Below are 26739 nucleotides of genomic sequence, written 5' to 3'. Positions count from 1 at the left end.
AGGGACATTTAAGTCTGTGGAAGTTCTTGCAGAGTTTTTGTTTGTCTGTGCCCTGCCCCCAGAGGTGGAGCCTACAGAGGCAGGCAGACCTCCTTGAGCTGTGGTGGGCTCCACCCAGTTCGAGCTTCCTGGCTGCTTTGTTTACCTAAGCAAGCCTGGGCAATGGCAGGCGCCCCTCCCCCAGCCTCGCTGCCGCCTCGCAGCTTGATCTCAGACTGCCGTGCTAGCAATTAGCGAGACTCCGTGGGCATAGGACCCTCCGAGCCAGGTGCGGGACACAATCTCCTAGTGTGCCGTTTTCCAGGCCCGTTGGAAAAGCGCAGTTAGGGTGGGACTGACCCGATATTCCAGGTGCCGTCTGCTTCCCCTTTCTTTGACTAGGAAAGGGAACTCCCTGACCCCTTGCGTTTCCCGAGTGAGTCAATGCCTCGCCCTGCTTCGGCTCGCGCACAGTGCGCTTCACCGACTGTCCTGCACCCACTGTTAGGCACTCCCTAGTGAGATGAAACCAGTACCTCAAGCAGAAATGCAGAAATCACCCGTCTTCTGTGTCGCTGGGGCTGGGAGCTGGAGACCGGAGCTGTTCCTATTCGGCCATCTTGGCTCCACCCACGGAAACTCCAGGTGTGGAATTTTACAAAGTCTTTGGAGTAAATGGCACCGTGGCTCTGGCAGCAGATAGAAACGAATGATGCTCTGGAGAGGAGGTAGGGACACTCTGCAGTTGGCCAATGGATACATGAGGGGCCCGGCTGGAAGTGGGATCTTTAATTCTATGGTTTATCTTCCATGGCTCATGCCTCTGCCTTCATAAATGGTAATTTCAATAACTCGCAGTCCTCACTCAATGGAGTCTGTCAGGAGGAGGCCTTGTGGAGCATAGATCTTCTCATTCTGCTCTTGAATGCATTTGAAGACTTTCTTCAGAACCTCTGGTAATGAGTTTCCATGCATAGGAAGATGGTATATGCTGTTAAACAAGCCAAACAACCTTCAAGATATGATTGGCCACCAAGCTTCTCTGCTTCTCCATAAAGGTTATTTAGAGTTCGAACTATTTCTTCAAACTGCTGCCTATCAATCTGGTTCTCCAGCTCCGTGGGGAACTCAGTCTGGAACTGGCAGCGTGTGCCACTGCTGTAGTCTCTGAATGAACACCTTTCTGGACTCTGGAGCCTGGTACAGCGTCATGGCAAGGATAGGACGGGTCGCACTCTAATTTTTGTATTTTTAGTAGAGACGTCATTTCACCATATTGGCCAGGCTGATCTCAATCTCCTGACCTCAGGTGATCCGTTCACCTCAGCCTCCCAAAGTGCTGGGATTACAGGCATGAGCCACTGCGCCCTGCCCTCCTATGAGTCTTTAATGCCAAGGATGCTTTGTCAAGATAAAGCCTCACGCCCATTTCAGTGTCAACTGTCAGGGACTCAGCTGCAGACACTTTTGACTCATCTGCTTTTTGTTTATTTGTTTTTGATTTTTTGTTTTTTGCAAGCCTTTATGCTGCCTTCCTGTCTTTTTTTTTTAGACCAAGTCTCGCTCTGTCCCCAGGCTGGAGTGCAGTGGCATGATGTCGGTTCACTGCAACCTCCACCTCTTGGGTTCAAGCGATTCTCTTGCCTCAGTGTCCCAAGTAGCTGGGGCTACAGGCGTAAGCCACCGTGCCCACAGGCGTGAGCCACCATGCCCGGCTTGCCTTCCTGTCTTTCTCCTCTTCCTGAGTCTCTTCCCCATCCCTACAGCATGGCCTCCACAAATGTCAAGCTTGCAAGCTTGCTGTTTGTTGCAAACAAACCTGGACGGACAATCTCTCTTCTGTCTTCTGGGCAGCCAGACTGACTGTCCTCTTCTACCTGGGTGCCTGTGCACATGTCCTCTAACCCCTAACCCTAACCCTTTGCAGCTTCCGTTTCTTTCTTTTTTTTTTTTGAGATGGAGTTTCACTCTTGTTGCCCAGGCTAGAGTGCAATGGCGCGATTTCGGCTCACCACAACCTCTGCCTCCCGATTCAAGCGATTCTCCTGCCTCAGCCTCCCGAGTAGCTGGGATTACAGGCATGCACCACCATGCCTACCTAATTTTGTATTTTTAGTAGAGATGGGCTTTCTCTATGTTGGTCAGGCTGGTCTCAAACTCCCGACCTCAGGTGATCTGCCTGCCTCGGCCTCCCAAAGTGTTGAGATTACAGGCATGAGCCACAGAGCCCAGCCAGCTTCTGTTTCTTTATCTATGAACAGTACTGTGGTGAAGATGCAATGAGATGAATTTTAGCTCAGAGCCTGCCACCTGGTGACTTACCCATGTTAGGTATTGTGGTTACAGCTGTGCTGTCAAACCACTTCTCCAACACTCTTTCTAGCCTCAGTTAATTTGTCAAAGGGTTTGGCCCCAGTATTTTGCTGGATATTCAGAAGCACGACCTCACGTCTGCAGAATGCCACTGACTTTCACACGAGGCCTCCCAGGAAGGGATGCCAGGCCTCAGACACTGGCTGTTGGATCTCAGGACTTGCCACTCCACTTTGGCATTTTTCAGGACCACACGGTATGCAGTTGATCTAACAGTCTTTCCTGTCCTCCCAATGGTCAGCTGCAGCCCAGTTCTAGGGCTTCTGTGGGGGAAGACAGGAGAGGGCTGGGAGTCAGGGCACACAAATGTGTCAGATGAGGCTTTGCTTGCAAGGAGCGCACCACTTGGGTGGTGGAGAAGGCCCAGAAGGCACTACTACAGTGCTCCCAAATCGGGAAAAGATTGCTAAATGCCCGTATACTCAGGATCACATGGGAGCCCAGAGTTGGAAGCCTGGATCAGCTGGGAGTCTACCTGACATTGATGATGTTTGGCTAGAATACTGATGGACGAGGCCAGGCGCGGTGGCTCACGCCTGTAATCCCAGCACTTTGGGAGGCCAAGGTGGGTGGATCACAAGGTCAGGAGATTGAGATCATCCTGGCTAACACGATGAAATCCTGTCTCTACCGAAAATACAAAAAATTAGCCGGGCATGGTAATGGGCGCCTGTAGTCCCAGCTACTCAGGAGGCTGAGGCAGGAGAACGGCATGAACCTGGGAGATGGAGCTTACAGTGAGCCAAGATTGTGCCACTGCACTCCAGCCTGGGGGACAGAGTGAGACTCCGTCTCAAAAAAAAAAAAACAAAAAAACGAATGGGAGGTAGCAAGACCAACACTGAGGGAAGGGCATCCCAGGCACAGGGAAGAGCATTTAGGAAGGCTTGAAACAGTTGGGTGCATTCTGGGAACTCCAAGTAATTCCACTCTTGAGTGAGCAAGGGCCTAAACTTACCTTCAAATCATAAAACATTCCAGCCATTGGTCTTTTCTTCTCCCTCCATTCCGTCCTCAATGCTATAGCTAGATTTATCTTTCTTCCTTCCTTCCTTTTTTTTTTTTTTTCTAAGATGGGGTTTCAGCCGGGCGCAGCGGCTCACCCCTGTAATCCCAGCACTTTGGGAGGTTGAGGCAGGCGGATCACCTGAGGTCAGGAGTTCAAGACCAGCCTGACCAACATGGAGAAACCCCGTCTCTATTAAAAATACAAAATTAGCCAGGCGTAGGGGTGCATGCCTGTAACCCCAGCTACTTGGAAGGCTGAGGCAGGAGAATCGCTTGAACCTGGGAGGCAGGGGTTGCAGTGAGCTGGGATCGTGCCATTGCACTCTAGCCTGAGCAATAAGAGCGAAACTCCATCTCAATAAATAAATAAATAAATAAATATAAAATAAATTTGGCTCCTCTGATTTTAAAATCGATTGGGGTTTCCTATGACCTATAGGACCAAGAACAAACTCCCTCTCTTGACATTGAAAACTCTTCACAGCCTTCCCCCAAACTCCTTCTGCCTCTCCTCCCTACCTTTTGTTATAGTTATAGCCACTTAGATGATTTCCTGTTCTTAAAGCAGGCCAGTCACATTTTTTTGTCCAGACTTCTCCCTCTGCCTGGAATGTTCTTCTCCCCTTCTTCCCTGGGCAAATTCCTCCCATCTTCCAAGACCCAATGCAGAAGACAGGTTCACTAGAAGCCCCTTTGGGGTACTCCCAGTGCCTAGAATCCAGCCTGCCATTTTGGTTGAATAATTAATTAATCAGATCAAGGACATCTTCCCTGAGTACCCAATATAGCCCCCCACCCCCACCCCCGTGCTCCCTGCACACCTCCTCCATGCTATGTTGGAACTTCTTGAAGTCAGGCTTCATTTCTTTTGTTTTGTTTCTTTCTTTATTTTCTCTTTTCTTTTTCTTTCTTTTTCTTTTTTTTGAGACAGAGTCTCACTCTGTCGCCCAGGCTGGAGTGCAGTGGTGCTATCTCAGCTCACTGCAACCTCCACCTCCCTGGTTCAAGTGATTCTCCTGCCTCAGCCTTCCCAGTAGCTGGGACTACAGGTGCCCACCACCATCCCCGGCTAATAGAGACAAGGTTTCACCGTGTTAGCCAGGCTGGTCTCGAATTCCTGACCTCAGGTGATCCGCCCACCTCAGCCTCTCAAAGTGCTGAGATTAAAGGCGTAAGCCATTGTGACCTGCTGCGTTTCTTTTTTCTTTTCTTTTTTTTTCTTTTTTTTTTTTTGAGATGGAATGTTGCTCTGTCACCCAGGCTGGAGTGCAATGGCATGATCTCAGCTCACTGCAATCTCCGCCTCCCGGGTTCAAGCGACTCTCCTGCCTCAGCCTCCCGAGTCACTGGGATTGCAGGAGCCCGCTACCGTGTCCCGCTAATTTTTGTATTTTTAGTAGAGACGGGGTTCCACCATCTTGGCCAGGCTGGTCTCAAACTCCTGACCTCGTGGTCCACCCGCGTCGGCCTCGCAAAGTGCTGGGATTACAGGGGTAAACCACTGCGCCCGGCCTCCGGCCACGTTTCTTTTCCGTTTTAGAGGAGTCAGGCTGGAGTGCAGTGGCACAATAGCTTACTGCAGCTTCGAACTCCTGGGCTCAAGTGCTCCACCCGCCACAGCCTCCTGAGTAGCTAGGACTGCAGGCTTGCACCACCACGCCCTGCTATTTTCTTTTTTTTAATTAATTTTTTTGTAGAGACGGGATCTTGTTATATTGCCCAGGCTGGTCTCCAACTCTTAGCCTCAAGCGATCCTCCCACCTCGGCCTTCCAAAGTGCTGGGATTACAGCTGTGAGCCACCGCGCCTGGCACAGGCTTTCTGATGCTCCTTCCTTTTTCCTTGATGCCTTTCTCTGTACCTGGCACGTAGAGGTGCCTTGTACGTGTTTGTTGAATGAATGAATGAATGAATGAATGAGCTAACATGCCATTTCACCTTGTATATCTTGTGAACCCGCCAGGCCCGGGCCTGATGTCATAGCCTGTACCCCTGGCCCGAGTCTCCGGTCCCCTGCGTGTCTGCTGACCACAGCGTGAACGCCAGGGCACTACCCTCCCCAACCCCAACCCAGGCCCCTTCCCCGTCGGGGTCCCCCCAACCCTTTCCCCGCCCGCTCCCCCGCCCCGGGGCCGCTTAGCCTCCAGCTCAGCCGGAGGTGTCCCCGCCCACGGCCAGGATTGAAGGATGGAGGCACAGCCCACCCCGCCGGGCGGCCTCCTATTGGCGCGGCCGCCGCCAGGGGTGGGGACAGGACCGGGCGGCTGCTGATGCCATCCCGGCCAGAAAAGCCCTGGTCAGTGGCGGGCGCGACACTATCCGTGCGGCCAGGCGGAGGTGAGTGCGCGACGGCCGGATGGGCGGGACGAGCGTGGAGGACGCCGAGAACTGTGGCGCATGCTCACGTCCACGTCCCCAAGGGCTGCGCTCGGTCAAGGGCAGTGCCCAGAGCTACGAGCCAGCCCGGCCCGGGGTACCCTGCTAGCCAAGGAGGTCGTCAGTCCCGTCTTGTCTTCCAGGCCCGGAGGACTGAAGCTTCCGGACGACGAGGAACCACCCAACATGGCCTCGGAGGTGAGTGGGACCTCGGGGACTTCGGTCCTCCCAGCCTCCAAACGAGAGAGTGGGGGCGCCAGACCTGCCTCGGGCCACCCTGCTGGGAATCGCCCTCCAGGAAGTAATTTTGAAAATTACCCAGGAAGCCTGCACTCCCAACCCTCCCGGGCGCATCTTCTGGAGCTCAGCAGTCACCTTTACCGGGACTCACCAGTGTCCCCAGGCAGCTCTTGTGGCAAACCCACCAACCCACACTACGAGGGGTAGAGTGGCTCTGCCCTCACCTCACAGTGATGCCTGCGTGGCCAGGAAAAGTGCTCCCAAACCTTCAGCCTTCCACCTTTTCCTTCCTTCTTCCCACGTGTCCTCCTGTGAGGTCCCACCCCACACCTCATCCCTTCTGCTAGAGTAATTGTCCCTGTTTGTAGAATAAGGCTCAGCCCCTAAGTGTTCTTGTCCTTGACTGTGGCATGTGGAAAGAGCCACGAAAAAGGGGACCTCGCCTTGTGGCTCCAGCAACCCTGGTGCCTGGTCCCTTCCTGTTTCACTGGACCCTGCTCCTTAGGGTCAAGGGCTCCTGGCTTCTCTTCCTGACCACTGAGATGCTGGATTCCCAGGCAGAGGTTTCCTTCCTTGGGCCACAGTTGATTTATCTGGCAATGGGCGTAATAATAGCTGTCGGCCTCACTCTGTAAGGCACTAGATTATGAGGCCATTGCTTTGGACCCTTCAGGTGAAAGGGGCTGTTCACCTGATGCTTGATGAAGGGAACTCCGGGAAGCAGGAGGTCTGGGTTCCAGGCCCTTCTGGCCTTCATTAGCTAGCAATTCGCTTCCTCTTTCTCAGTGCCCTGCAAGCTCAGTGCCCTGCAAGCTTCTGGGTCATGGCAGCGGGGTAGGGCCTGGACTTTGGAGCCAAACAGACTTGGTTTCTGTACCAGTCGCTTGAGCCCTTTAAACCTCTTTCCTCATTTGTGAAATAGGGGTAATATTGCCCACTTCATAAAAGGCCGTAATAACATATGTCAAATCCCTAGCACGGGGCTGAGCAACAGTAGGTGCTCAATAAATGGTGGCTAACCACAACAATACTGATATTTCTACTTTGGGAGGCCGAGGCGGGAGGATTGCTGAAGCCCAGGAATTCCAGACCAGCCTGGGCAATGTAGTGAGGCCCTGTCTCTATAAAAAGATTTTGAAAATTACCCAGGTGTGGTGGCCTACACCTGTAGTCTCACAGGAGGCAGAGGCATGAGGATTGCTTGAGCCCAGGAGTTTGAGACTGCAGTGAGCATGATCTCACCACTGCACTCCAGCCCAGGCAACAGAGTGAGATCCAGTTCCAAAAAAATGAAAATAAAAAAACCTGCCGGGCATGGTGGCTCACACCTGTAATCCCAGCACTTTGGGAGGCCGAGGCGGGTGGATCACCTGAGGTCAGGAGTTGAGACCAGCCTGGCCAACATGGTGAAACCCCGTCTCTACTAAAAATGCAAAAATTAGCTGGGTGTGGTGGTGGGTGCCTGTAGTCCCAGCTATTCGGGAGGCTGAGGCAGGAGAATCACTTGAACTCGGGAGGCGGAGGTTGCAGTGAGCTGAGATCACACCACTGCACTCCAGCCTGGGTGACAAAGCAAGACTCCACCTCAAAAAAAGAAAAAAAACCCACAAATCCCAAAACCAAAACTGGTATTTCCCGTGTACATTTGACCTTGACTGTTGCTCATTCAACCCAGCCCAACTCAGTGCCCCATCCCCTGGCCCTGAAGAGATCATTCTGGCCCAGATGTGTCCTGGCTTGGAGTATCACCTTCTGCTACCACACTGGGCCTCCACTCTCCCCAGTGCCCAAGGGGAGGCACCTCACTCTGATGTCCCTGTGGGGTCCTATTATGCCTGCCAGTAAAGATAGGAGATTGGTTCTAGAGCAGAGTGGTCTGGCTTCCAAAAAGCCCACTGTTCCAGGTGACCTCAGCTTGCCCCAGGCCTTCCTGTAGGTTGGCACTAATTGGTTTGGCTGCAGCTCCACTTATTAAGTAGTTGTTTTTATTACTAACAACCTAGGCAGGGTGGCCCAGGAGCCCACTGGGGAAGGCAGCGCCAGGCTCCTGGCTGAGGGGCAGGCTGGCCCCAGTTCTGACTGGCTGGCTTCAGTGATCAGGACCAGAGCCCCACGTGGTGCTTTGCTGGAGATCTAGGCTTGGTGGGGCAGCTGTGGGTTAAGGGGCAGGACCAGCTGAAAGATGGGGTGGGGGCGGAGACTGCCTCTGCAGGGCAGAGTCCTTTGGCAGCTGGGGCTGTTGGGCATGGAGGGGTCAGCTCACAGCTCAGGGCCAGAGCACTGTAGAGGTCTCTGGGGTGCATACAGGAACCAGGAGTGGAGCTGAAGCATGTCCTATCTCCCGCCAGCCCTCCCTTAGTAACTGCTGGCATTTCTCAAGTCCTTCCTGAGTACCAGGCACCGTGTTGTGTATGCAATTTGCAAATATTATCTGATTAAATGCTCACAACAAGGCTATCAGATAGGTACTATTATTATCCTTATCTTATTATTATTATTTTTAAGAAGGAGTCTTGCTCTGTCGCCCAAGCTGGAGTGCAATGGCGCCATCTCTGCTCACCGCAACCTCTACCTACAGGATTCAAGTGATTCTCCTGCTTCAGACTTCCAAGTGGCTGGGACTACAGCTGCCTGCCACCGTGCCTGGCTAATGTTTGTATTTTTAGTACAGATGAGGTTTCACCATGTTGGCCAGGCTGATCTCGAACTCCTGACCTCAAGCGATCCACCTGCCTGGGCCTCCCAACCCTGAGGTTTTTGTTTTTGTTTTTGTTTTTGTTTTGAGACAGAGTCTTGCCCTGTCGCCCAGGCTGGAGTGCAGTGACACGATCTCAGCTCACTGCAAGCTCCACCTCCCGGGTTCATGCCGTTCTCCTGCCTCAGCCTCCCAAGTAGCTGGGACTACAGGTGCCCGCCACCACCATGCCCGGCTAACTTTTTTTTGTATTTTTAGTAGAGATGGGGTTTCACCCTGTTAGCCAGGATGGTCTCTATCTCCTGACCTTGTGATCCGCCCACCTTGGCCTCCCAAAGTGCTGGGATTACAGGCGTGAGCCACCACGCCCGGCCCCTGAGGTTTAATAATAGGTGCCAGGCCAGGTGGTTAATAGAAGTCTGGGGCATTGCAGGGGGACAGAGGAGGATATATATCCACATTGGCCAATTGTAGACTCCCTTCCACAAAAAGGACGTCGGTGAAGTGAAGTGACATGCCCACCTCTGCGCCACCCTCCTCCCAGTCCTGGGCACTAGGGCTGCTCCCCAGGTGTTCTGTACCCCCTCCCCGCTCTGTCCCATGCCCTGGCCTCTGCCATCTTTCAAAACATAGATGTGGCCGGTGCCTACGCTCATGCCTGTAATCCCAGCACTTTGGGAAGCTGAGGCTGGAGGACGGCTTGAGCCCAGGAGTTCAAGACCAGCCTGGGCAGCATAGCGAGACCCTGTCTCTACCAAATTTTTTATTTTTATTTATTTATTTATTTCGAGACAGAGTCTTGCTCTGTCACCTAGGCTGGAGTGCAGTGGCGTGATCTTGACTCACTGCAACCTCCGCCTCCTGGGTTCAAGCGATTCTCCTGCCTCAGCCTCCTAAGTAGCTGGGACTACAGGAGCACACCACCATGCCCGGCTAATTTTTGTATTTTTAGTAAAGACTGGGTTTCACCATGTTGACCAGGATGGTCTCTATCTCCTGACCTCGTGATCCACCCACTTCAGCCTCCCAAAATGCTGGGATTACAGGCGTGAGCCACCACTCCCGGTCCTATAAAATTTTTTAAAAAATGTCTGGGTGTGGTGGCGCATGCTTGTAGTCTCAACTATTGGGGAGGCTGAGGCGAGACGATTGGTTGAGCCCAGGAGTTTGAGGCTGCAGTGAGCTATGATGGTGCCACTGCACTCCAACCTGGGTAACAAAGTGAGACCCTGTGTCTAAAAAAGAATTTAAAGGCCGGGTGCAGTGGTTCACGCCTGTAATCCTAGGACTTTGGGAGGCCGAGGTGGGAAGATCAAAGGTCAGGAGATCAAGACCATCCTGGCTAACACGGTGAAACCCCGTCTCTACTGAAAAAAAGAAAAATACAAAAAATTAGCGGGCATGGTGGCGGGCACCTGTAGTCCCAGCTACTCAGGAGGCTGAGGCAGGAGAATGGCGTGAACCTGGGAGGTGGTGCTTGCAGTGAGCCAAGATCCCGCCACTGCACTCCAGCCTGGGTGACAAAGACAGACCCCATCTCAAAAAAAAAAAAAAGAATTAAAAAAGTTTTTTTTAACGAACAAAACAGGCTGGGCACGGTGGCTCATGCCTGTAATCCCAAGCACTTCAGGATGCCAAGGTCAGGGGATCACCTGAGATCAGGAGTTCGAGACCAGGCTGACCAACATGGTGAAACCCCATCTCTACTAAAAATATAAAACTCGGCCAGGCGCGGTGGCTCACACTTGTAATCCCAGCACTTTGGGAGGCCGAGGCGGGCGGATCACGAGGTCAAGAGATCGAGACCATGGTGAAACCCCGTCTCTACTAAAAATACAAAAAATTAGCCGGGCGTGGTGGCGGGTGCCTGTAGTCCCAGCTACTCGGAGAGGCTGAGGCAGGAGAATGGCGTGAACCCGGGAGGCGGAGCTTGCATTGAGCCGAGATCGCGCCACTGCACTCCAGTCTGGGCGACAGAGCGAGACTCCGTCTCAAAAAATAAATAAATTAATTAATTAATTAATTAAATAAAACTCAGCCAGGTGTGGTGGCACACACCTAAAATTCCAGCTACTCAGGAGGCTGAGGCAGGAAAATTGGCTTGAAGCCAGGAGGTGGAGGTTGCAGTGAGCTGAGATCATGCCACTGCACTCCAGCTTAAGCAACAGAGTGAGACTCTATCTCAAAAAAAAAAAATGAACAAAACGTAGATGCCTACATACCATTCCTCTGCTCTTGGCTCCTGGGGAGTAAGGGATCACCCAGCGACCTCCTAGAAGGCCAGTGACAATGGGGGGTGTCAGGGCGCTTTTCAGAGCCAAGGGAGTGGTAGGAATTGGGATCTTAGTCCAGCTCCAAGCTGTGAGGGAGAGAGTTGCAGGGCACTTAAGCTTGGTGGAGACCCTCAAGGCCTCTTTGCCTGTCCCTGCAGCAAAGGTTCAGGACACCAAAGCCAAGTCCAGAAGCCCTGGTGGAACAGGGGTGAAAAGCATAGGTTCTGACTTCAGACTGCTGGGCCACAGCCCTGGCTCTCCCACCCCAGGTGACAGCAGGCTGCTCTGTGCCTCAGTTTCCCCCTCTTCATAGTGGAATTGTATTGGTGCCTACCCCAGAGGGTTGTATCAACAATTAGGATGGCACCTGGCTCCTTGGTCATTGGTGGGAAAGGTTCCAGAAGCTCTGCTGTGGTCTAAGGGGTGCCTCAGGCCCTGCCACCATCTCCTTGGAGGGGTGCCATGCGGTTGGAAAGAATCCCAACTTCAAGGCCACACACAGTGGCTCATGCCTGTAATCCTAGCACTTTCAGAGGCCAAGGCGGGAGGATCACCTGAGGTCAGGAGTTCAAGACCAGCCTGGCCAACATGGTGAAACCCCATCTCGGGCCGGGCGCAGTGGCTCACGCCTGTAATCCCAGCACTTTGGGAGGCCGAGGTGGGTGGATCACCTGAGGTCAGGAGTTCGAGACCAGCCTCAACATGGAGAAACCCCGTCTCTACTAAAAATACAAAAAATTAGCCGGGCGTGGTAGTGCATGCCTGTAATCCCAGCTACTCAGGAGGCTGAGGTAGGAGAATTGCTTGAACCTGGGAGGCGGAGGTTGCAGTGAGCCGAGATCGCACCATTGCACTCCAGCCTGGGCAACAAGAGCAAAACTCCGTCTCCAAAAAAAAAACAAAAAAGAAACCCCATCTCTACTAATGATACAAAAATTAGCTGGGTGTGGTGGCACGTGCCTGTAATCCCAGCTACCCGGGAGTCTGAGGCAGGAGAATCTCTTGAACCTGGGAGGCAGAGATTGCAGTGAGCCGAGATGGCACCACTGCACTCCAGCCTGGCCGACAGAGTGAGAATCTGTCTCAGAAGAAAAAAAAAAGAACCCAAACTTTTGGTGTTCAGCCACGTTCCCATGCTCACTCCCAGGGTGGTGACTCTGGGAAGGTCTCAGCCTCCTTGTCGGCCCAGTTAGAATGATCTGATGCCCCTGCTACCATCAGACTTGATAAGTTTCCCGAAGACTCTTTGCAAGAAGCGCTGTTCTGGAGGGTGGAGGAGAGACTAATTGTTCTTGCTCTCCTGGCCAGAGTGGGAAGCTTTGGGGTGGCCGGTTTGTGGGTGCAGTGGACCCCATCATGGAGAAGTTCAACGCGTCCATTTCCTACGACCGGCACCTTTGGAAGGTGGATGTTCAAGGAAGCAAAGCCTACAGCAGGGGCCTGGAGAAGGCAGGGCTCCTCACCAAGGCCGAGATGGACCAGATACTCCATGGCCTAGATAAGGTACTCGCCGTGGCCCAAGCCCCACCCAAGGCCCCTTTCCTGTGGCCCCAGGCTCCCACCAAATCCCTGAGCAAACAGTGCAATGTTGCCCATCTGTGGTTTCACACTGAACTAATTATATACTCAAGTGCTGTTTAACTGTGTGCCTTGATGATCACCTCTCTCCATCTTTTAATGACCCCTGTGGCCCACATGGCTCATGGGTGAAGGTGTGCTGGGCCTGAGATGCCCCCTCCCAGGGTGCGCTTCCAGGACTTAGCTCCTGGACAGGGACAGTCGTCATCAGGGATAGGGTGGGACCAGGGCAGGGGCTCTCTTGGCTGCTGATGCCTGCTCACCTGACCTCTGGCATTGCTGCTACCCGCTATAGGTGGCTGAGGAGTGGGCCCAGGGCATCTTCAAACTCAACTCCAATGATGAGGACATCCACACAGCCAATGAGCGCCGCCTGAAGGTACGACCCCTGGAGCCCCACTGCTTTCCTGGCCTCCCCTCTCCACTTTGCCCAGGGCCACTTTGAGCGTTAGCACCATCATTCTGTTTACTTCACCATTGGCAGACAGCATGCGAGACCTCAGGATATGAGCCAGGCGCCCTGGCTCATGCCTATAATCCTAGCACTTTGGGAGGCTGAGGTGGGAGGATTGCTTGAGGCCAGGAGTTCAAGACCAGCCTGGGCAACATAATGAGGTCCCACAACTACAAAAATTACAAAAAAAAAGAACAACAGGCCTCAGCAGAAATGGCAAGAGATTTGGGCAGGACCCGGAGCCCTGGGGTATGGAGGTAGGTTGACAGGGCTGATGAGGAACCCTACCCTGCCTGGGTTGACTCCTCTGGGGACATAGACCATGACCCTGGGTCTCCCTTCACTTCCAGGAGCTCATTGGTGAAACGGCAGGGAAGCTGCACACGGGACGGAGCCGGAATGACCAGGTGCTTCTAGCCCCTCCATCCCCCTGCTCCGTGTTGTCCCAAACTTGAGGAGCCCAGGGGGCAGTTAGAGCTCTGCAGCGGTCCTGGCTCCTCAGGGAAGCAACACGTCAGCCTCCCTGAGCACCACCTCCTCCTCGCACAGGTGGTCACGGACCTCAGGCTGTGGATGCGGCAGACCTGCTCCACGCTCTCGGGCCTCCTCTGGGAGCTCATTAGGACCATGGTGGATCGGGCAGAGGCGTGAGTCCTACAGGGACACCCAGGGGGCAGACAGAGGTGTGATGGCAGCCTGAACAGGAGACCTAGGGGGCAGGGGTGAACAGGGTGGGGGTGCCAGGCCCTGGGGGACAGGGGCATCCCAGAACTCCAGGATCGAGGCAGAGCAGCCAGGAGTGGGCCATTTCCTGCAGGCCCCAATACTCCCATGCCAGTCTAGCTCAGCAGGCAGAGAAGACTAACCCTTCATGGGGCCGGGTGCGGTGGCTCACGCCTGTAATCTCAGCACTTTGGGAGGCCGAGGTGGGTGGATCACCTGAGGTCAGGAGTTCGAGACCAGCCTGGCCAACATGGGAAAACTCTGTCTCTACTAAAAATACAAAAATTAGGCAATGTGGTGGTGCGCGCCTGTAATCCCAGCTACTCAGGAGGCTGAGGCAGGAGAACTGCTTGAACCCGGGAGGCAGAGGTTGCAATGAGCTGAGATCGCGCCATTCACTCCAGCCTGGGCTACAGAGCGAGACTTCTGTCTCAAAAAAAAGAAAAAAAAAAAAAGAAAACTCACCATTTGCAGATTTGAGGGCAGGAAGCCAAGCCAAGCACAGCTAGCTTGGCTGTGCCTGGAGCAGCCAGTCATTCCCCACACTGCCTGTCCCCCAGATCCCCCATCCCAAGCTTCGCCTCCCCACCCAGCCCATCTGGCAAAAGACGGAGCCAAAGGCTGCCTCCTGCTAGCCTCATTTCAGGCTTTGGCTTCTGGGACCTGGTGTCTTTGGGACTGGATTTGTTCCTTGTAGACCTGGACGAAGAGCTGCTGAGGAGTCTCCATGTGTTGTCAGAGACCCCTCCTCTTCCTCAACTCCCTGTGACCCCTGTTGCACAGACTTGGGGGAAAACAAGGGCACAAGAATTGTCACCCAGCAGGTGGGGTGGGGCTGCTAGGAGGAACAGGGAGTGTCTGCTACTGAGTTCAGGGTTTCTTTAATTTTTTGTTGTTGTTTGTTTTGTTTTGTTTTGTTTTTTGAGACAGGGTTTTGCTCTGTCACCTAGTCTGGAGTGTAGTGGCGCCATCTGAGCTAACTGCAAACTCTGCCTTCTAGGTTCAAGTGATTCTAGTGACTCAGCCTCCCAAGTAGCTGAGGTTACAGGTGTGCACCACCATGTCCAGCTAATTTTTGTATTTTTTTCAGTAGAGATGGGTTTTGCCATGTTGGCCAGGCTGGTCTTGAACTCCTGAGCTCAGGTGATCCACCCGCCTCGGCCTGCCAAAGTGCTAGGATTACACCCATAAGCCACTGCGCTCGGCTTAATTTTTAAATTTTTAACTTTTTAAATTGTCTTTAGAGATGAGATCCTGCTCTGTCACCTAGGTTGGAGTGCAGTGGCTCGGTAATAGCTCACTGCAGCCTCAAACTCCTGGACTCAAGTGATCCTCCCACCTCAGCTTTCTGAGTAGCTAGGACCACAGGTGTGCCCCACCTGTGAGACGGAGTCTTGTTCTGTCACCCAGGCTGGAGTGCAGTGGCGTGATCTCCACTCACTGCAACCTCTGCCTCCCAGGTTCACACCGTTCTCCTGCCTCAGCCTCCCCAGTAGCTGGGAGTACAGGTGCCCACCACCACGCCTGGCTAATTTTTTGTATTTTTAGTAGAGACAGGGTTTCACCGTGTTAGCCAGGATGGTCTGGATCTCCCAACCTCATGATCCACCCACCTCGGACTCTCAAAGTGCTGGGATTACAGGCGTGAGCCACCGCACCCAGCCGTGAATTCTTTAAATTTTTTGTAGAAACAGGGTCTTGCTATGTGGCTCAGGCTGGTCTCAAACTGCCGGCCTTAAGTGATCCTTCTATCTTGGCCTCCCAAAGTGCTGGGATTAAAGGCTTGAGCCACCGCGCCTGGCCTTGAGTACAGAATTTCTTTATGGGGTGATGCAAGTGTTCTAAAATTGGTTGTGGTGATGGTTGTACAGTAAAGTGTAAACTTTAAATGAGTAAATTGTGAATGATATCTCCGTAAAGCTGGTTTATTTAAAACAACAGGCCAGGCGCTGTGGCTCATGCCTGTAATCTCAGCACTTTGGGAGGCTGAGGCGGGTGAGTCACCTGAGGTCAGGAGTTCAAGACCAGCCTGGCCAACATGGTGAAACCCCATCTCTACTAAAAATACACAAAATTAGCTGGGTGTGATGGTGGGCACCTGTAGTCCCAGCTACTTGGGAGGCAGGAGAATCTCTTGGATCTGGGAGGTGGAGGTTGCAGTGAGCCAAGATCACGCCACTGCATTCCAGCCTGGGCAACAAGAGCGAAACTCTTTCTCAAAAACAACAACAACAAAAGAAAGGCCAGGTATGGTGGCTCATATTTGTAATCCCAGCCCTTTGGAAGCCCAAGGCAGGAGGACTGCCTGAAACCAGGAGTTTCAGACCACCCTGGGCAACATAGCAAGACCCCATCTTTTTTATTTTTTTGAGACGGAGTCTCACTCTGTCGCCCAGGCTGGAGTGCAGTGGCGCAATCTCGGCTCACTGCAAGCTCTGCCTCCTGGGTTCACGCCATTCTCCTGCCTCAGCCTCCCGAGTAGCTGGAACTACAGGCGCCCGCCACTACGCTCGGCTAATTTTTTGTATTTTTAGTATAGATGCAGTTTCACCGTGTCAGCCCGGATGGTCTCGATCTCCTGACCTCGTGATCCGCCCGCCTCGGCCTCCCAAAGTGCTGGGATTACAGGCGTGAGCTACCTCGCCTGGCCACAAGACCCCATCTTTACAAAAAGCTAAAAATTAGCTGGGCATGGTGGCATGTCCCTTTAGTCCCAGCTACTCAGGAGGCTGAGGCAGGAGGATCGCCTGAGCCCCGGAGATGGAGGCAGCAGTGAGCTACGATCCTGCCACTGCACTCCAGCCTGGGCAACAGAACGAGACCTTGTCTCTAAAAACAAAAACAAAACAAAACAACAAGAAAACAGGACCATCACTCACAGCACCTGTGCCTCTGCCCTGCCTACTTGAATGAGGTGCAGGGCATCTCACCTGCTCAAAGCAGCCCTTGAATGAGCCCCAGCTATTTCTAGGGTCCTCAAACAAAACCTCCCACAGCCAAGTCATACCCAACACGGTCCTCCTCCCCTGTTCTGGCCCCTACTCGGAGATGCTGAGTGACAGAGGCTGGACTTCGGGTGTTTCTGGCAAAGCCTCACTGCAGGAAGCCGCACAGCTCAGGCCCAGTCCTTGCTTCACACGGTCCCGCTTCCGGCCTCTTTTGCCCTTAAGTCCGATTTGTCCCTGGGAGATCACCAGATCCCTCATTCAGAGTGCTGCAGGGCGACACTTTTTCCAGGGGTGACCCAGGCCTGCAGGGTCCCAGTGTCACAGGCAGGCCTTGCGTGAGCCTCCACCCGACCTTCTGCTCTTCCTCTCCCACAGGGAACGTGACGTTCTCTTCCCGGGGTACACCCATTTGCAGAGGGCCCAGCCCATCCGCTGGAGCCACTGGATTCTGAGGTGAGCCAGGTGAAGTGCAGGGGCCGTGCTAGAGGGGAGGACCCTGGCTGCCCTGACCCTCCTGCCCCTGGCTTCCCACAGCCACGCCGTGGCGCTGACCCGAGACTCTGAGCGGCTGCTGGAGGTGCGGAAGCGGATCAATGTCCTGCCCCTGGGGAGGTGGGTGAGGCACCAGTGCCCTGAGGGCCTGGTGGGGGTGGCTGCTGCATAACCTTAGGGATTGACAGAGCTGGGAAGGGCAGAGTGGGACAGAAAACCGCCTTGTCTGCTCAGCGGGGGACCCTGCATGGAGACCCAGCTCTCGCTAAGGTGGGGATGACCAAGCCATTGAATCTGTCCGAGCAGGGCCAGAGCCCTCCAGCAAGGCTCCTGGCAAGCCCAGCCTGCTGCCCTCAGCCTGACATATGGAAACATGTCAAGAGACAAGTGTCCTGCACCCAGGGTGACTCGGTGCTTGGGGACAAGTGTTTTGTGGACACTTGGGGACAAGTATTCTGTACCCAAGGAGACTGGGCCAGGGAAGAGGCTGAGCGCCAGGTGGTTGCCCTGGCAACCAGGACTTGGTTCTCTGTGTGTGCGCGTTCGTGTGTGTGTGTGTGTGTGTGTGTGTGTGTGTGTGTGTGTGTGTCAGGGCTGCCTGCCAGGAGCCCTGGTCACCATGAATCCCTGTCCCTGCAGTGGGGCCATTGCAGGCAATCCCCTGGGTGTGGACCGAGAGCTGCTCCGAGCAGGTGAGATGTCCTGCCCCTCCTCCCCAGGGAGAATCACCCTCAGCACCCGCCAGGACCCGCAGACACACCTGAAACCAGAGGGCAGGGGCCTGTGGCTCCTGGTGAAACCTTCATTCATTGCCTACGGGCACTGAGGTCATCAAGTCCAGGAGTCACTCATGGCAGGGATGCCTGGTACTGAGAGACTCAGGGCTCCTGCCTCCCTCCTGGGACTGTGCAAAAGATCCCTTCCCCCAGCTGCCGCCCCACCCTGATCAGGGGAGGGGGCTGGGCAACCTAGTTGGGGGAGAGGGGGCCACTCCCTGTCCTCCAGCTTAGCCCTGCTTCCTCCTACCCCCCAGAACTCAACTTTGGGGCCATCACTCTCAACAGCATGGATGCCACTAGTGAGCGGGACTTTGTGGGTGAGTCTTGGGGAGCCAGTCCCCTGCCCTGTGCCTCACTTTAGTCCCTCAGCCCAGCTTCTCTCCAGTTTCCTCCCACACCTCCATGGACAGGCTGGTTGTGGTGATATTGTACACTGAAGTATAAACCTTAAATGGGTAAATTGGGTGGGGCATGGTGGTTCATGCCTGTAACTCCAGCACTGGCCAACATGGTGAAACCCCATCTCTACTAAGAATACAAAATTTAGCTGGGTGTGTGGTGGCAGGTGCCTGTAATCCCAGTTACTCAGGAGGCTGAGGCCAGAGAATCGCTTAAACCCAGGAGGCGGAGGCTGCAGGGAGCCGAGATCGCGCCACTGCACTCCAGCCTGGGCAATAAGAGCGAAACTCCAACTCAAAAAATAAAATAAAATAAAAATAAATAGGCCAGGCATGGTGGCTCACGCCCGTAATCCTAGCACTTTGGGAGGCCGAGGCAGGTGGATCACATGAGGTCAAGAATTCAAGACCAGCCTGGCCAACATGACGAAACCCCGTCTCTACTAAAAGCACAAAAATTAGCTGGGCATGGTAGTGCATGCCTGTAATCCCAGCTACTTGGGAGGCTAAGGAAGGAGATTCGCTGGAACCCGGGAGGTGGAGGTTGCAGTGAGCCGAGATTGGGCCACTGCACCCCAGCCTGTGTGATGGGAGCGAGACTCCATCTCAAAAATAAATAAATAAATGGATAAATTGTTTGTGAGTGATAACTCGGTAAAGCTGGTTTATTTAAAACAACAACAATAACAAAAAACAGTCTAGGTGCAGTGGCTCACGTTTGTAATCCTAGCACTTTGGGAGGGCAAGGCAGGAGGATTGCTTGAGCCCTTGAGTTTCAGACCAGCTTGGGCGACATAGCACGACCCCATCTTTACGAAAAATGAAAATTTAGCCGGGTCCCCCCACCGCCTAACGGACCCTCCCGCCCCCTATATGGTCAGGCTGGGTAGCGATGGGAAAGGCCTGGTGACTGGGAAACTTTTCTCCCAGCCGAGTTCCTGTTCTGGGCTTCGCTGTGCATGACCCATCTCAGCAGGATGGCCGAGGACCTCATCCTCTACTGCACCAAGGAATTCAGCTTCGTGCAGCTCTCGGATGCCTACAGGTAAGCCCTGAACTGCCACCTCCATCTGCCCCTGCCGGCCTCTGTATTCCCCGCCCCCCGCGGACGTGGCTGCCTTCCTCCCCGCCCCACCCCTCCGCCAGACCTGGCCAGTGCGCCGCTGGACCAGCCAAGGGTCCAGCCTCTTCAGCTCCAGCACCTCTGTCCCTAGCACGGGAAGCAGCCTGATGCCCCAGAAGAAAAACCCCGACAGTTTGGAGCTGATCCGGAGCAAGGCTGGGCGTGTGTTTGGGCGGGTGAGCAAGGCAGGGGGAGGGGCGGGGCCTCTGGGCTGATGGTGGGTGGCCAGTTGGCAGGATCCCGTGTCCAGCCCCTGTGCCTCCCTCTTCCCGCAGTGTGCCGGGCTCCTGATGACCCTCAAGGGACTTCCCAGCACCTACAACAAAGACTTACAGGTGCGAGGCCGGGGGAGGCCTGGCTACTACGTGCCGGTTCTCAGGGCTCTGGCACACCCAGGCAGGGCCCCACCCCGGGATTGCCATACATCCTCCCATTCTGTGCACGCAGCCGCATCCGTGGCTGCCCTTGGACTCTCTGCCCTTCCTTTGTTGGGGTATTGAGTGTTCTTACCATGGAAGGCAGTGGGGATGCCTCAGTGGGGGGGTGGAGCTGTGGGGACCCTGGGTGCCAGGGGGCTGCTAGGCCCTCACCTCCTGCCATGTGCCTCCCAGGAGGACAAGGAAGCTGTGTTTGAAGTGTCAGACACTATGAGTGCCGTGCTCCAGGTGGCCACTGGCGTCATCTCTACACTGCAGGCAAGACATCACCCACCTGCTTCTCCTCCCCTAGGTCCCAGGCACTGGGGTGGGCATTCGGGGAGGGTGGCCTTGGGAGGAGGCGAGGTGGGGCTGGAGGACCTGGGGCAGGGAAGGAGAGGTGTGCTCGCTTCTGCTTCTGGGGAACAGGGAGAGGACAGAAACTGCTGCCATGCAGTGGAAGTAGATGAGACTCAGGGGGCCTGGGGCCTGTCAACTGGCCTGACCAGAACTCTTTAAAAAAAGAAAATCTATACAAAAGGCCAGGTGCAGTGGCTCATGCCTGGATTCTCACACTCTGGGAGGCCGAGGCAGATGGAGCACTTGAGGTCAGGGGTTTGAGACCAGCCTGGCCAACATGGCGTAACCACATCTCTACTAAAAATACAAAAATTAGCCAGGCATGATGGCCCACACCTGTAATCCCAGCTACTCAGGAGGCTGAGGCAAGAGAATCGCTTGAACCCAGGAGATGGAAGTTGTAGTGAGCCAAGATCATGCCGCTGCACTCCAGCCTGGACTACAGAGTAAAACTACATCTACAAATATATAAATTAAATTAAATTAAATATCTTTAAAAAACATTTTTTAGAGACAGGGTCACTCTCTGTCACCCAGGCTGGAGTGCAGTGGTGCAGTCATAGCTCACTGCAGCCTCAAACTCTTGGGCTCAAGTGATCCTCCCACCTCAGTGTCCAGAGTAGCTGGGACTACAAACATGCGCCACTACGCCTGGCTAATTTTTTTTATTTTTTGTAGAGACAGGGTCTCCCTATGTTTTCCAGGCTGGTCTCAAACTCCTGGCCCCAAGCCATCCTCCCACCTTGGTCTCCCAAGGTGCTGGGATTACAGGCATGAGCCACTTTGCCTGGCTGATTTCTTTTAAAATCAATTATTATGGGAAATTTATGTATATAACAGCTAGAGAATGCATAATGAACCCTATGTACCGACATCCAGCTTCAATGATAATCAACTCACGGACGTCCTGGCTCCAGCTGTCTTTACCCACAGCTCTCTCCCACTCCTTTACCCCCTTATTTGGAAGCAAATTCCCATCATCACATCATTTCATTCCTAAATAGTTCAGGATATGTCTTGAAATCAGTGTTTCTTGGCTGGGTGCAGAGCCTCATGCCTGTAATCCCATTAATTTGCGAGACTAAGGTGGGCGGATCACTTGAGGTCAGGAGTTCGAGACCAGCCTGGCCAACATGGTGAAACCCCGTCTTTACTAAAAATATAAAAATTGGCTGAGTGTGGTGGTACACGCCTGTAATCCCAGCTACTCAGGAGGCTGAGGCAGGAGGATTGCTTGAACCCAGGAGATGGAGATTGCAGTGAGCAGACATTGCGCCACTGCGCTCCAGCCTGTGTGACAGAGCAAGATTCCATCTCAAAAAAAAAAAAAAAAAAAAAAAAAGGCAGTGTTCTGAAAGCCAGTCCCCCAACTAGCAGCACCAGCATCACCTCAGAAGTCCTGAGAAATGTGATGTGAGGCCCCACTCCAGATGTCTGAATCAGAGACTCTGGGGGTAGTCCCCAGCAATTTGTATTTTTTCTTAGTAAATTCTCCAGTGGCTAGGCCTAGTGGCTCATGCTTGTAATCCCAGCACTTTGAGAGGCTGAGGCAGGAGAAGCACTTGAGCCCAGGAGTTCAAAACCAGCCTGAGCAACATAGCCAGACCCTGTCTGTAAAATTTAAAAAAACTAAATTAGCCAGTCGTGATGGCGTGTACCTGTGGTCCCAGCCACTTAGGAGACTGATGTGGGAGGATCCCTCGAGCCCAGGAGCTCAAGGATGCAGAGAGCCAGGATTGTGCCATTGCACTCCAACATGGGCGACAGAGCAAGACCCTGTCTCAAAAAAAGCCCAAAACAACAACAAATTAGCTGGGCACAGTGGCGTGCATGGCTGTAGTCCCAGCTACTCGGGAGGCTGAGGCTGGAAGATCCCTTGAAGTCCAGACTTCAGAGGGCTATAATGGCCACTGCACTTCAACCTGGGCAACAGAGCAAGACCCTGTCTCCTAAAACAGAAAACAAATCCTCCAGGAACATCTGATGCATGCTAAAGATAAGGACTCTTTGAAAACATAAAGGCCAGTAAAACATACAGGCCAGTAAGCATTAATAGCACACGTAAATATTATCGATAATTATGAGAAGATGGTTCAAGTTGAGAGTGAGACAGAGCCGAGTGGGTAAGAGAGGATCTGCCCAAGGCAGGGACATCGTGGCAGAGGGGCAGGGGCTGGGCCTGGCAGCTTCAGACCCCAGGGTCCCCAGGGCTCACCACTCGCCGACCTGTGCCCCCAGATTCACCAAGAGAACATGGGACAGGCTCTCAGCCCCGACATGCTGGCCACTGACCTTGCCTATTACCTGGTCCGCAAAGGGGTAAGTATGTAGCAGCCAGGGGGAGGGTGAGGAGATGGGGTGCCCCCCAGAGGGTGGGGGAGCTCAGGAATGGGCGCAAGCGGCCCAGCGTGGTGGCTCACCCCTGTAATCCCAGCACTTTGGGAGGCCAAGGTGGGTGGGTCACTTGAGGCCAGGAGTTCGAGACAAGCCTGGTCAACATGGTGAAACCCTATCTCTTTTGTTGTAAAAATACAACAATTAGCCAGGTGTGGTGGCACACTCCTGTAATCCCAGCTACTTGGGAGGCTGAGGCAGGAGAATCGCTTGAACCTGGGAGGTGGAGGTTGCAGTGAGGTGAGATCGCACCACTGCACTCCAGCCTGGGCAACAGAGCGAGACTTTGTGTCAAAAAGAAAAAAAAAAAAAAGGAAGCGGGTGCAGGCAATGGAGGCAGATCAGGGTACGGAGAAAGCTGCCTCAGCGCCATCTTCCTCCCTGGCACCCAGATGCCATTCCGCCAGGCCCACGAGGCCTCCGGGAAAGCTGTGTTCATGGCCGAGACCAAGGGGGTCGCCCTCAACCAGCTGTCACTGCAGGAGCTGCAGACCATCAGGTGTGGCCCATCCCCTTCCCCATGCTGCCTCCTAGGAAGTGAGCCTGGGTGCCTGGAGCCCAGGGTGGCCCGGCACCCTGGCCCACCTCTTCCTCTCTCCCCAGCCCCCTGTTCTCGGGTGACGTGAGCTGCGTGTGGGACTACGGGCACAGTGTGGAGCAGTATGGTGCCCTGGGCGGCACTGCACGCTCCAGTGTCGACTGGCAGATCCGCCAGGTGCGGGCGCTACTGCAGGCACAGCAGGCCTAGGTCCTCCCGCACCTGCCCCCTAATAAAGTGGGCGCGAGAGGAGGCTGCTGTGTGTTTCCTGCCCCAGCCTGTCTCCCTCGTTGCTGGGCTTTCTGGGGCTGGCCAGTGGGGACAGTCAGGGACTGGGGCCGCAGGGCGGGGTGGCCTGTAATCCCAGCACTTTGGAAGGGGAAGGTGTGAGGATGCTCGAGGCCAGGAATTTGACACAGCCTGGGCAACACAGGGAGACCCCCATCTCTACTCAATAATAAAACAAATAGCCTGACATGGTGGCCCATGCATATAGTCCCAGCTACTTGTAAGGCTGAGGTGAGAGGATACTTGTGCCCAGGAGTGGAGGCTGCAGTGAGCTATGATCATGCCACTGCATTCCAGCCTGGATAACAGAGTGAGACCCTGTCTCTAAAAATAAATAAATAAATGAAAAATAAATGGAAGCGGAGAAAACTGGGCAAGGGCAACGAGAGTCATAGACGGGAAGGGAAGAGGGCGCTCCCATCATAGCCTCTGCTCTGTCCAGGCCCCATCCCCTTCAAACAGGGTATCACAGTGACCTCCTAGGCCAGGAGCGAGGGCTCACGCCTGTAATACTAGCACTTTGGGAGGGCCTGGGCAACAGCAAGACTCCAGCTACCACATTAAAAAAAACATGAATGAAAACAAAAACAAAACAAAACAACTAGCCAAACTGGGCGCGGTGACTCACACCTGTAATCCCAGCACTGTTAAGAGACTGAGGCTGGTGGATCACTTGAGACCAGGAGTTCAAGATCAGCCTGGCCAACAAAGTGGAACCTCATCTCTAATAAAAATACAAAAATTAGCCGCGCATGGTGGTGCATGCCCATAATCCCAGCTATTCGGGAGGCTGAGGCAGGAGAATTGCTTGAACCCGGGAGGCAGAGCTTGCAGTGAGCCAAGACTGCATTACTGCATTCCAGCCTGGGCCACAGAGTGAGACTGTCTAAAAAACAATAACAACAAAAACTAGCCAGTTGTGGTGGTGTGTGCCTGTAGTCCCAGCCACTTAGAAGGCAAGGGCGGGAGGATTGCTTGAGCCCAGCAGTGGGAGGCTGCAGTGTGCTGTGATGGCACCACTGTACTCCAGCCTGGGAAACAGAGCAAGACCCTGTCCCTAAAAGAAAAAAAAAAGAAATGTCTGAAACTTACATTTTATTAACAACAAAGATAAACAAGCTAAACTCAAGGAAGAATGAATAACCCCTACCACGTGATTTTGGGAGCAATGACAGATTTTGTTAAAGAACTACGGCTGGGTGCAGTGGCTCACGCCTATAATTCCAGCACTTTGGGAGGCCAAGGCGGGCAGATCACCTGAGGCCAGGAGTTCGAGACCAGGCTGGCCAATATGGTGAAACCCCATCTCTACTAAAAATACAAAAAAAAATTAGCCGGGCATGGTGGTACATGCCTGTAATCCCAGCTACTTGGGAGGCTGAGAGAGAAGAATCACTTGAACCTGGGAGGTGGAGGTTGCAGTGAACTGAGATTGTGCCACTGCACTCCAGCCTGGGTGACAGAGGGAGTCTGTGTCTCAAAAAAAAAGAAAAGAAAGGAACCAAAAGCCAGACTCCAGCAGTGAGGACGTGACACCAAATCCCCAAAAGGGTCAAAGCTCTGAGTCGCAGATAAAATCTTCCAGAGCAGTTGTTCTCAGACTGTCATTCCTGGCCATCATAATTTTCACCGAGGAGCTTGTTAGAAATGCAAACTTTCTGGCTAGGCACAGTGGCTCATGCCTGTAATCCCAGCACTTTGGGAGGCCCAGGCAGGCAGATCACCTGAGGTCAGGAGTTCAAGACCAGCCTGGTCAACATGGTGACACCCCATCTCTACCAAAAATACAAAAATTAGCCAGGCATAGTGGGGAATGCTTGTAATCCCAGCTACTCAGGAGGCTGAGGCAGGAGAATCAGTTGAATCTAGGAGGGGGAGGTTGAAGTGAGCCAAGATCGCGACACTGGCTCCAGCCTGGGTGACAGAGCAAGACTCTGTTTCAAAAAACAACAACAAAAAACACACAGTGACCTAAGAAAAAAAAGAAAAGAAAAAAGCATGGCATGATGGTGTGCACCTGTAATCCCAGCTACTCAGGAGGCTGAGCCAGGATTGTTTGAGGCTAGGAGTTCAAGACCAACCTGGGCAACATTGTGAGACTCTCTCATTGGGGAAAAAAAAAATGACTTCCTGCCTTGGGTGTCATTGGCAGGACCGGTGGGACCTGATGGGTGTGGGTGGCCCCGTCAGTCACTGTCCATCTCCCTTCCTTCCCAGCATCCTCTGGGCTCCCCCTGCCCTCATTCACCCCTTGCTGAACCTACCCTTTCCTGGACCATTTAGGCACCATCACAGGTATTGCTCAGGCTGAGGCCTGTACCAGCACTGCAAGGGTGACCTGTGACCTCCTAAGGGGCATGGTCAGTGGTAAGGTCAGCCATCCAGCTAGTATGTGATGCCAGCCACTGGGTTAGTTTCCTGCAAAACCGACACCTCCTCCACCCTAGAGAGTGATGTACAGATAAATTCCCCCACACTGACCTTGAGGGGAGGGTGACTGGGATGTAGGGCCTGGAGGGGACCTGCGCCTTGCTGCAGTCAAGGGAGGCATGGCTACACCAAGCCTGCAGAGAGCCCTGAAGCCAGGCCAGGCACACTGCAAGTGTTCAGTAGAGAGCCCGTGGTGACACAGAGACCTCTTCTATGCAAATCTCACCAAACTCCTGATAAGAGATGTCTGAAATTAGAGGCCAAGTACGGTGGTTTATGCATGTAATCCTGACAGTTTGGGAGGCCAATGTGGGAGGACTGCTTGAAGCCAGGAGTTCAGTTCAAGACCAGCCTGGGCAACATAGCAAGATCCCAGCTACCACATTAGAAAAAAAAAAAAAAAACAGGCCGGGTGTGGTGGCTTGCTCCTGTAATCCCAGCACTTTAGGAGGCCAAGGCGGGTGGATCATGAGGTCAGGACTTCAAGACCAGCCTGACCAAGATGGTAAAACCCCATCTCTACTAAAAATACAAAAAATTAGCCAGGCGCCGCCTGTAGTCCCAGCTACTCAGGAGGCTGAGACGGGATACTGGCGTGAACCCGGGAGGCAGAGCTTGCAGTGAGCGGAGATCACGCCACTGCACTCCAGCCTGGGTGACGGAGCGAGACTCCATCTCAAAAAAAAAAAAAAAAAAAAAAAAGCTGGACGCGGTGCCAGGCACCTGTAATCCCAGCTACTCAGGAGGCTAAGGCAGGAGAATTGCTTGAACTCGGGAGGTGGAGGTTGCCATGAGCTGAGATCGTGCCATTGCACTCCAGCCTGGGGAACAAGAGCGTGACTTCGCCTCAAAAAAAGAAAAATCCAAGCCCAGCC

At 53.7% G+C, this 26739-nt stretch overlaps 1 protein-coding gene and 1 pseudogene across 3 annotated transcripts; one reads left to right on the top strand and one right to left on the bottom strand.

The window, feature by feature from the left end:
- Positions 1-740: 740 nt before the first annotated feature.
- Positions 741-1197, bottom strand: LOC100604549 (annotated as a pseudogene).
- Positions 1198-5613: 4416 nt separating this feature from the next.
- On the top strand, positions 5614-23637 carry ASL (argininosuccinate lyase). Of its 3 annotated transcripts, XM_030808562.1 has the most exons (17): positions 5614-5696; positions 5879-5933; positions 12252-12446; positions 12817-12900; positions 13326-13382; positions 13525-13622; positions 17022-17099; positions 17181-17258; positions 17778-17830; positions 18172-18234; positions 19246-19360; positions 19530-19614; positions 19714-19773; positions 20050-20133; positions 22453-22533; positions 23001-23107; positions 23212-23637. In XM_030808562.1, the coding sequence occupies exons 2-17, from the start codon at positions 5922-5924 to the stop codon at positions 23354-23356; spliced, it is 1395 nt and encodes a 464-aa protein (XP_030664422.1). In that variant the 5' UTR covers positions 5614-5696; positions 5879-5921; the 3' UTR covers positions 23357-23637. The 3 variants fall into 3 exon arrangements, with proteins under 3 accessions (XP_030664422.1, XP_030664420.1, XP_030664421.1); XM_030808560.1 differs by having other exon boundaries at positions 5665-5933; XM_030808561.1 differs by lacking the exon at positions 17181-17258 and having other exon boundaries at positions 5665-5933.
- Positions 23638-26739: the final 3102 nt, after the last annotated feature.

The sequence above is a fragment of the Nomascus leucogenys genome, unplaced genomic scaffold (assembly GCF_006542625.1).
Source record: "Nomascus leucogenys isolate Asia unplaced genomic scaffold, Asia_NLE_v1 Super-Scaffold_3068, whole genome shotgun sequence".
NCBI classification, from domain to species: Eukaryota; Metazoa; Chordata; class Mammalia; order Primates; family Hylobatidae; genus Nomascus; species Nomascus leucogenys.
This window is presented reverse-complemented; position numbering and strand designations above follow the sequence as displayed.